This window comes from Phacochoerus africanus, chromosome 5, assembly GCF_016906955.1.
Source record: "Phacochoerus africanus isolate WHEZ1 chromosome 5, ROS_Pafr_v1, whole genome shotgun sequence".
NCBI lineage: Eukaryota > Metazoa > Chordata > Mammalia > Artiodactyla > Suidae > Phacochoerus > Phacochoerus africanus.
This window is the reverse complement of record NC_062548.1, coordinates 44,979,210-44,989,992: the sequence shown is the minus strand read 5'-3', so window position 1 is coordinate 44,989,992 and position 10,783 is coordinate 44,979,210. Positions and strand designations below refer to the sequence as shown.

The window sequence follows — 10,783 nt, the reverse complement described above, 5'->3', positions numbered from 1 at the left end:
CCTCTTCCCCTCAGGCCACGCCCACCACTGAGGACCACTCCCTTGTAGCATCCCGAGGCCCCGCCCCTGCCGCCGCGTCCCCGAGCACCAGGGGGCGCCGCTGAGCTGCGCTGGGTTTAGGATGGCGACTTCGGTGCACCCTGAACCGCGGCGGGTCTCATCCTTTCCTGGCGTGAAGCACCAGGCTACCGGCCGTTGACCAGGTTTCCCTTGCCCCCACATCTGAAACACCACTGGAGGAGTTGCCTCTGGCTTTTATTAGGGGGCTCAGGAAGGGGTTGCATCGCGTTTTTCAGGCTCCCTCCATCCCATCCTGCCTACAAGTCTCCCGAGGTCTCCGGCGTTTCCTTCTCAAGATGCTTCTTCTGCGGACCCTGGAGGGCGAGCGACAGGAGGAGCATTAGTCACAGGGATCTAACTAGCCGCCTGGGATACTAAGAGTCGGCCCTGCTGCCCCTCCTACTAGTCCCTCCCCTCCTTCGTTTCCGTTTCCGGCAAGAATCAGTGCCCAGGGCTGGACCCCTAGAGCCCCTCCTGCGGATGCGTGTGGAGGCACGCGTGCCACGCCCGCCCCACGCTGGGGCAGGAGGGATGTGGTGTCTGAGCCCCAGAGAGCAAGGCGGATGGGCTCACCATGAAAACCCTCTTCTCTTGGGCTGTCTGGAAGCGGCCATGGCCGAACTTGGAGGTGGTGTCGATGAACTTCAGCTCGATGTTCTCCAGGGCCCGGCGGCTGTGGTGCACCAGGAGGGACTGGGGCCCGTGGGGGAGGGGAGCGTCAAGGCAGGAGGTCCCCGCCAAGCCCCTCCCGTCACCCCAGGTCATCCAGGAGTGCCTGGCTCACCTAGCTGGGTCCGTCCCTCTTTGCTTTCCCCATGACCCATCTATGGCTCTTCAGCGCAGGCCAGCCCCCCAGCCCCCCGACAGCCCACAGGCCTCCCACTCTCCGACCCACTGCCCCGCCTGACCTTCCTCAGTGTGATGACCCGCTTCTTGGTGCCTGCAATGCAACCCTTCAGCATGACGAAGTCGTTGTTGACTTCCCCGTAGCGGGGGAAGCCACCCTGCGGGGAAGGTGGGTCCAGGAAAGGGGCTGCTGAGTTAGGGGGCTGCTGGGGTCCCTAGGAGGACTCCCCTGGCCTTGGGCGACACTCTCAATCATTAATCAGGCCGGCCTGTGAGCCATGCCTTAAGTCCTTCCCATGATTATCTTAATAATCTGCATTTTACAGCGGGGGGAACCAGGCTCAGAGGGTCGCTTGCCCCAGGCCTGGCAGCTGCTGTAGCTCGGGTTCCTGCTACAGTCAGAGCAGCTGCACTCCACACTCTGAAACAGCAGCTGGAGTATAACTGTCTGCAGAGGAGTTGGTGAGGATGCAGGAACAGGAACGGCAGGGGTCTGGTCCCCCGGGGGGGCCCCAGCCACCCCCACACACACCCTGCTGCCTCAGCGGAACTGGCCGCCTCCCCTCACCAGTGGTGTGATGGACTTGTCGGTCATGTCGTAGCTGGTGGACGCGTTATTCTTAACCATCTTCCCATCCGACATGTGCAGCCCTCGCCCAATGCGGTAGATCTGCCAGGAGGACACGGCATGGCATTGAGGGGACGGCAGGTGGCCCCCGGGGCCGGCAGTATGTCCGCACCCATCAGGACGTGGCCTTTGATCTAGCCCTGGTGGGGGCATTTCAGAACCTTTGGGGCCATGCACCCAGAGTCTGGGTCATGCACCCCACCCACTGGGGCATGGTCAAGGGCATCCCTCCTCTCCCCCCCCCCTCCGCCCCTGGACTTGGGACACACCTTTTTGTTGAGCTCCGTGCGGTGATGGTAGCCTTTCTGCCCAGCCCGGGCGATGGAGCAGCCCACACGGGCAGGGTGCCAGGCACCGATGCAGGCCACCTTGCGCAGCCCCTTATGGGTCTTCCGAGGCAGCTTTTTGGTGTGCCAGCGGCTCGTGACCCCTGCAAGTGGGAGGGGCTGGCGGCTGAGAGGCCAGCTGGGCCCCCACCCCCTCCAGGCACCCCCACCCAGCCCTACCTTTGACGCCCCTGCCCTTGGTGACGGCGATGACATCAATGACCTCGCTCTGGCTGAACACGCTATGGACCGGCACCTGCTTCTCCAGCCAGGCCTGAGCCCAGGCCACCTTCTCAGCCACGGTGCCACCGTTCAGCTGGATCTCCATGATGTGGGCTTTCTTCTGCCGGAAGGGCAGCAGCTTCATCTGTAAGACGTGGTGCAGCCAGTCAGTTCCAGAAGGTCACAACCCATCCCTCATTTGCAGACATGACACGATCAGCTGGTGACCCCGGCAGGTTTTCATGCGTGCAGTCACTCAACAGCTGTTCCTGTGCTCTGGTCTGTGTGCCATGTTTTGTGTGAGGTCTTGGGGACACAGCATGGAATGAGGCAGACAAAGTCCTCATGGAGCCACCATTTCGTTGGGGTCAGAAGCCAAGTAAATCTTGAAGACGCCTAAGTGCCCTGTTGGAATATTGAGGATGGTGGGGATAGTTACTGCACATGGGGGGTCAGGGAGGACCTCTCTGGGGAGGTGACATCAGTAACGAGAAGGAACTTTCTCCAAAAAAGACAGACAGGTGGCCAAAGAGCACACGAATAGATGCTCAACATCCGTAATTATTAGAGAAATGCAAAGCAAAATGACCAGGACCTCACAGCAGCCAGAAAAGCCATCAAAGAGTCTGCAGGAGTTCCGACTAGGATCCATGAGGACTCGGGTTCCATCCCTGGCCTTGCTCAGTGGGTTAAGGATCCGGTGTTGCTGTGAGCTGTGATGTAGGTCGCAGACGTGGCTTGGATCCCACGTTGCTGTGGCTGTGGTGTAGGCTGGTGGTTGCAGCTCCAATTCGACCCCTCGCCTGGGAACCTCCATATGCCACGGGGGCAGCTCTAAAAAAAAAAGACAAAGTGTCTACAATCCAATACTGGAGAGGGTGTGGAGAAAAGGGAGCCCTCATACAGTGTTGGTGGGAATGTAATGGTGCAGCCGCTACGGAGCACAGGATAGAGGTTACTATTTAGTTTTTTAACTAAATATTGAACCACTGTATCATCCAGCAGTCCCACTCCCGGACATACACCTGGAGAAAACTGTGATTCGGAAAGATACATGCACCCCAATCTTTGCTGCAGCACTATTTACCATAACCAGGACCTGGAAACAACGTAAATGCCCCGGCAGAGGAGTGGATGAAGAAGAAGTGGCGTCTATATACAAGCAAATACTACTCAGAAAAAAGAAGGAGATCATGTCATTTGCAGCAAGGTAGATGGACCTGGCGTGCATACTGAGTGGCATAAGGCAGGGAAAGACAAGTGTCCTATCATATCACGCATATGTGGAGTCTAATAAAAAATGTTACAAAATTATTTGTGAGACAGAGAAACTCAGATTTTGAAATCAAACTTATGATGACTCTGGGGAAACGTGGAGGGAGGGATACGTGAGGAGGATGGGGATGACGTGTACACATTACACAAAACAGATAATTAACAAGGACCTGCTGACAGCACAGGAAAATCTACTCAATAGTCTACAATAACCTCCTGGGAAGAAAGGATGGATGGATGGATATGTATAATTGGATCCACTTTGCTATATGCCTGAAACTAACACTACATGTTCTAAGTATATACCAACAAAAGTTTTTTTGTTTGTTTTGTCTTTTTGCCTTTTCTAGGGCTGCTCCCGCGGCATATGGAGGTTCCCAGGCTAGGGGTCGAATCAGAGTTGTAGCCGCCGGCCTACACCACAGCCACAGCAACTCGGGATCCAAGCCACATCTGTGACCTACACCACAGCTCACGGCAACGCCAGATCCTTAACCCACTGAGCGAGGCCAGTGATTGAACCCACAACCTCATACTTACCAGTAGGATTTGTTTCTGCTGTACCACTATTAATAGGAACTCCTTTTTTTTTTCTTTCTTTCTTTTTTTTTTTTGTCTTTTTAGGGCCACACCTGAGGCATATGGAGGTTCCCAGGCTAGGGGTCAAATCAGAGCTACAGCTGCCAGCCTACACCACAGCCACAGCAATACGGGACCTGAGCCGCCTCTGGGACCTACACCACAGCTCACGGCAATGCCAGATCCTTAACCCACTGAGCAAGGCCAGGGATCAAACCCGCAACCTCGTGGTTCCTAGTCGGATTCGTTAACTGCTGAGCCACGACGGGAACTCCACGAGATGCACATACATTTTCAAACATCTCTGGCTGCTGCTGCGTGAGGCATAGGCCGTAGGGACCCATGGTGGAAGCAGGAACATAGATCACAGCATAGTGCCCACACGTACACATGAAGGACCTGCTGGGCAGGAAGCAGTGACCCTGCCCCCCTGGAGCCCAGGTCTATCGAAGGAGATGGACATGAACCAATGACACATGTAACCAGGACCTGCCAGTGTGAGAGCCGCTGAGGCAGGTGGGGGAGGGTCACTGCTCGGGGCCTTGGAAGGCTTCTCTGAATGTTCCAGAATAAGCCAGCGGGTGTTGGCACCTGTCAGCCCACAGGAAGCCAGACCCCACACGAATGCCGATGGACACACTCATGGGCCAGAGCCCATAGGGAGGTGGCAGCCCTCCCCTCCCAACATTTGGCAGGAGATCCAGGACCTCGGGCGTGTCTCAGGGCCTCGGTTGACCGCTGGGTGTGGCTGGTGCCCAGCAGCCCTCTGAGCCGACTGACACCCAACCTCGCAGCCCTGAGGCTGCCGGTGGCCAGCGGGCCGGACAGCCAACCCTTTGGGCCTGTGCCCAGGACCTGCGGTATTTTTAGGCTGACATTTGCCAGGGCTCCCATAAGCCGGGCTGGGGGAGTGGGGGCCGGGCTGGTGGGCTGAGCTGGGGGCGGGGCTGGCCTGGGTGAGCTGGGGGCGGGGCTGACCTGAGTGAGCTGGGGACGGGGCTGGCCGCGGTGAGCTGGGGGCGGGGCTGGCCTGGGTGAGCTGGGGGCGGGGCTGGCCTTGGTGAGCTGGGGGCGGGGCTGGCCTTGGTGAGCTGGGGGCGGGGCTGACCTGGGTGAGCTGGGGGCGGGGCTGACCTGGGTGTGGACAATGACCCGGATGACTTTGCAGTACTTCTTCATGGCGGCAAAGTCCCTCTGCAGCTGCTTCTTGCCGTCGGCGTCGCGCCACCTCCTGCAGGCCTTGGTGAAGGCTTTCTTCTTGCTCTTGTGCCTGAGCCATAACAGAGGGCGCTTAGCAGGCCCGCAGCCCACCAGGCACGGGCCTCAGATGTCGCCTCCCCCCTTCCCAGGCGAGGCACTGCTGGGCCCCGGGGGTCCCCGGGCTGCTCCTCGTCGCCGTCTTTGAGGGCAGACCGTCCCTCCCTCTCTAGGCCTTGGTTTCCTCCTCCGTAAAGTGGGTACCCTCCCTGTCTCCCGGGCCGAGACGGGGCAGATGCGTGGGAACTTGGCCGAGGGGCGTGCCTGCCAGGCCGAGGCCGTGTGCCCACTTTGCCACGGCTGCTGAGCCCACTCTAAAGCGGACAGCCAGGACTGGCCAGGCCCCAGGCCACGTCGTTCCTGACCCCGGCCAGAACCCAGGGAGGTGGACATCGTTATCTCCGCTCCACAGAGGAGGACGGCAAAGTCAGGGAGGTCAGAGCCCCTGGACGAGGGGCAGGTTGTTAACAATGCAAGGGCGAAAACAAGGCCAGCGGGCATTAGCTGAGCTCTCTGTGCTGGGGGCTCGAGACTCCGCTTATCTCCTCCTCACGACCTTGTGATGTGGGCCCCTCACTACTATTTGATGGCAGCTGTGGGGTGTGTACGTGTGTGGGTACGTGTGTGTGGAGGTTGGGGAGAGGAGATTCCAAGAGGCCAGTGTACTTTCCTGTGGTCACAGCCTTCTCTGACTCTGGGGCCCAGGATGGTCACCTCCCAGAGAGGCCATGTGGAAGGGGGTGTCTATGAGGTTCCAAGGAAGGTTTGAGACCTAAGAATGCCTTTTGCCTCTCTTTCTGATGAAAAGAGCTTGTCAGTTGGCTGTTGCCCTTTTCACCCTGGCTGCTAGGAAGCTCAGGGCGAACTCTGACATTCTGCAGCACTGGTTCCTTACTCTACCCTGAGGATGAGAATACCGGCTGTCTTTTTCCCTCCAGCCCAGTTTCCTCTGCAGCCCTCCCGTCCTCATCTTTTATTGAAGTGAGAGCTGCGCACACACACGTTCCTCCTTCCACACTGTTGCCACCCCTCCTCTCACCAGTCCCTGTAGAAGCGCCGGAGGCACTCGTCGCTGAGATGTTCTGCAAAGATGGTCTTGAAACTCCGCAGGCCTCGAGGGGTGGCCACGTAGCCCACCACGCCTACCACCACCAGAGGCGGTGTCTCCACAATTGTCACTGCCTCCACCTCCTCCCGCTTGGAAATTTCTGGATGAAACCCAGAGACGGGGGCGTGGAGGGCATCCCCGGGTCCCATGGAGAGGTGGGAGCGGGGGAAGATCACACGCAGTCCCCCCACCCCCCGCCACAGCCCCAGGGCTGCTGCTGACAGAGGCCCCGGCGAGAAAGCCCCCTGCCCTCCAGCCCTCAGCCTCCCACTCCCTGCCCTCCTCTTCCTGCTCTTGCAGCCACTGGGCAAGACCCCACAGGTGGCCCTGAACTGCCCCATGCTGCAGCATCCCCGCCAGCCCATCTGGGAATGGGTACAGAGAGCAACACCCAGGGCAGTGCCTCCAAAGGGTAGGGTTGGGCCTCCCGTAGTGGGGCAAAAACCCACATGTTTCCACAAAAAACCCTAAGACTTGTCCAAAACCCATGATTTTAGTTTGTTTGGTTGTGGAGGTTTTTTGCTGGTTTTTTTGTTTCTTTTTTTGGCCACTCCTGTGACATGTGGAAGTTCCCAGGCCAGGGATCAAACTCTCGCCAGACAAGCAGTGACCCCCAAGCCACTGCATGGACAATGCTGAACACTTAATGCACTGAGCCACAAAGGAATTCACCCAAATCCATGACTTTCTAGATGTTATCACTGAGGCTGGTCCAAAGTAAAAGAAGCATATGTTTAAAAAATAGGAGTTCCCGTAGTGGCACAGCGGAAATGAATCCGATTAGGAACCATGAGGTTGCGGGTTCAATCCCCAGCCTCACTCAGTGGATTAAGGATCCAGCGTTGCCATGAGCTGTGGTGTAGGTCGCAGACGTGGCTCAGATCTTGCATCGCTGTAGCCGTGGTGGAGGCCAGCAGCTATAGCTCTGATTAGACCCCTAGCCTGGGAACTTCCACATGCCCCATGTGTGGCCCTTAAAAAGAATAAAAAAAAAAAAAAAAGGGAGTTCTGGGAGTTTCCTAGTGGTCTAGTGGTTAAGGATCTGGTGTCACTGCTGTGGCATGGGTTCAGATCCCTGGCCTGGGAATTTCCACATGCCTTGAGCAAGGCCAGGATATATGTGGAGTTCCCTGGTGGTCTAGGGACTCTAGTGATTAGGACTCACTGCTGTGGCCCAGGTTCAATCCCTGGTCTGGGAACCAAGATCCCACATGAAGTTGCTGCACATCCCCCCCAAAAAAAGAAGAAATAAAATTAAAAATACATATATATTACATATATATGTATCTAGGTGACGGGTACACACAATTGCAGGTGACAGAACCTCGCAGAAATAAACACACACCCCTTGGAGGAATCTGAATGAGACGGTAGGTTGTACCCATGTCACATCTGGCTCTGACTATTACCACCGTTTTAAGACACGTTGCCACTGGGGAAACAGGGGACCTCTCTGTATTATAACCACACGGGAATCTAAAATGATCCCAAAACCAGAGGTGTGTTGGGACACCTGCCCTTGCCTCCTGGCTCCTTCCAGTTGCATAACTGCTCAGTCTCCTCATCTGTAAACTGGGGCAATGGCAGAGCTGTTCTCGAGGGGCAGTGCCCGAGGATGGCCAGCGTCCTGCCCGAGGTTCCCACAGGCAGGGCCTGGCCCTTTCTGGAGCTGGCAGGGAGCCCAGCACCTGGAAGGGCCTCCAGATCTTCAGCGGTCTGGGTGCCCTGCCTGCCCTCCCGGGGCCCCTGGCAGCCACTCACTGAGCCCTGGCCGATACACCTCCCGCAGAGTGTGTGTCATGCCAGCCTTGTAGCCCAGGAAAGCCGTGAGGTGCACAGGCTGGCTGGGGTCGTCCCGTGGCCACGTCTTCACCTTGCCCCGGTGCCGGCGGCTTCTCTTGTGCGGAAGGAAACCCAGGTGTCCGTGCCGAGGGGCGGAGAACTTCCGGTGTGACTGGGGACCAGAGGAGAGGGACATCAGAGCTGGGGTCTCCCTGGTGGGGGGGGCAGATGGATGGTCCCGGAACCCAGAGCAGAAGTGAGCTGGAGGCCCCGGCCCAAGACCCGTGCTCCTCTGGGGCTGCCTCCATCCGCTGGAAAGCGAGAAGCTCCCCCTGGGCAGTGTCTTGGGGAAGCTGCCAGCTTCAGGCCTCCTCGCACACAGGCTTCCTGCCTCTGGGGCCCCGCCTGGCTGCGCCCTCACGGTGGCCAAGGGCTGCAGGGGCAGCGGCCCACTGCCATCTGCCCACCTCCTTGCCCGCCCTAGGCCAGGAAGCTGGGTCTCCCCCCCACGGCTGCCCCTCTAACCACCTAGGCCTTCACAGCCCCCAGGGGTGGTCCCTGCCCAGAGAGACTCCAGAAGTCCCCCTGCCCCACCCCAGGAAGCCGGCCCCCCAAGCCCACTGACCATGGCAACGGGTCCCCACACGTCAGGAAGGGAAGGGGCCTCCCCGCCAGGCGCTGGAGGTCGAGTGGCAGGGCCAGGACACGCTGCGGCCAGATCCCAGATTTAGCCCCTGGCAGGGGAGCTCTGTCCTCTCCTGTGGCAGGCATGGGCTCTGGTGCCAGGAGCAGGCCGGGCCAGGCACGGCGCGAGGGGGGCATCCTGGGCAGCCTGGGTGGGGACACCTGGAGTCCGGGCTGGCTCTCCTTTCCTTAAGGGTGCTAGGACTAGGTCACACTCTGCTGCACGTGGCCCCCCAAGGACAGGAACGTGGCCTGGGAGGAGGCAGAAGAATCCCCCATTGGGGGGCTTCCCTTCCTCAGGCAGGTCCAGTCTGTAGGCAGGGAAACCAGGAGGATTCCTGTTCTGTCCTGAGGGCTGTGAGCCTGAGCTGGACCCACAGGGCCGGGGGAGGGCTGGCTCTGTGCCCAGAGGATCAAAAGGGCTGTGACTGAAAATCAAGATCCCTTGACTCTAACAGCCATGAGCCAAGAAATGCAGATGCTTTTTTTAAAATTATAGTTGATTGACAGAGTTCTTGTCGTAGCTCAGCAGTAACGAGCCCAAATAGTATCCATGAGGACTCGGGTTCGATCCCTGGCCTCGCTCAGTGGGTTAAGGATCCAGTTTTGCTATGAGCTGTGGTGTAGGTGGCAGACTCGGCTTGGATCCTGTGTTGCTGTGGCTCTGGCATAGGCCGGCGGCTACAGCTCCCATTTGACTCCGGAGTCCTGGCCTGGGAACCTCCATATGCTGCAGGTGCGGCCCTAAAAAGACAAAAAAAAAAAAAAGTATAGTTGATTTACAACATTGTGTCCATCTCTCCTGTTCAGCAAAGACATGTAGACACTTACATGAGCTTAAACTTTTTATTTATTTATTTATTTATTTATTTGTCTTTTCAGGGCCACACTCGTGGCGTATGGAAGTTCCCAGGCTAGGAGTCCAATCGGAGCCATAGCCGCAGCAACACCAGATCCAAGCTGCAGATTCCTTTCCACTGACCCACAGATGGGAACTCTTTCGTTTGCCTTCTGTTTCTGCTGCATGAGCTCCAAGTCTGTCCACTGCTGGGTGGCAGCAGAAAGCCATCATCTTGGCGCTGTCCCTTAACTGAGTACCGTATTCTGCTTTCTCATATTCTTCTGGTTACTGTGGGTCTCAGCAAAGACTCAGCCTTCCCTTGCTGGATCCCCGGTTCAGTTGGATGCTACAGGCCAGTGCTGATTCGTTGAGCCTGACAGTTTCTAAGAGTTCATGATGAGAAGATTTGAGATTTCTGTGATTCTGAAAAGCTGATAACTGCATGTCCATGACCCCAGACTCTGGGCAAGAAATAAGCAGCACCTATCCTCCCTCGTGCTAGCCAGGAACTGTGCCAGGTGTGGAGATCCCAGAGGGTGGCCAGCAGGGCCCTGGTTAGGGGGGCTCCCTCAGGGGCACAACAATACTCAGGGGCAGGATGGAACCATCAGAACCCAAACAGCGTGCCCTGCACCCAGGGTAGGAGCCACTTCTCCTGGTTGGGGGAGAAGGGGTGTGGGGAGGGCAAGCCCTGCCTCCTGTGCTGCCCCAAACAGCATCCCCCGCCCAAGCTCACTGGCATTAGCCAGTCCATGAGGGGCCGTGGCAGACACAGTGAAGCCCAGAGAGGGCTGTAGGGAATGGATAATCCAGGAAGGCTTCCTGAAAGAGCAGGGCGTTTGGTAGTTTGTATGATTTGTTTGCTCTTCTGGCCTGAGTTCTCCAGGAGAGCCTAGCTGTGTTCGCCAACCTGCTGCACTTGGCATGTGTCTGCCTGCCATCGAAACTGAATGGGGAGTTCCCGTCGTGGCTCAGTGGTTGACGAATCCGACTAGGAACCATGAGGTTGCGGGTTCGATCCCTGGCCTTGTTCAGTGGGTTAAGGATCCTGCGTTGCCGAGAGCTGTGGTGTAGGTCACAGACAGGCTCAGATCCCACGTTGCTGTGGCTCTGGCATAGGCCGGCAGCTGTAGCTCTGACTGGACCCTTAGCCTGGGAATCTCCATATGCGCGGG

The 10,783-nt window shown here is 57.7% G+C and overlaps 1 protein-coding gene across 1 annotated transcript; it reads right to left on the bottom strand.

Moving 5' to 3' along the window:
- Positions 1-238: 238 nt before the first annotated feature.
- RPL3L (ribosomal protein L3 like) lies at positions 239-8,825 on the bottom strand. The gene is made up of 10 exons (XM_047780922.1): positions 8,709-8,825; positions 8,063-8,255; positions 6,233-6,401; positions 5,071-5,206; positions 2,041-2,227; positions 1,804-1,964; positions 1,475-1,576; positions 969-1,064; positions 634-753; positions 239-374 (listed from the first exon to the last, which is right to left on the bottom strand). Exons 1-10 carry the CDS (start codon positions 8,709-8,711, stop codon positions 318-320), a joined length of 1,224 nt encoding a protein of 407 aa, XP_047636878.1. The 5' UTR covers positions 8,712-8,825; the 3' UTR covers positions 239-317.
- Positions 8,826-10,783: the final 1,958 nt, after the last annotated feature.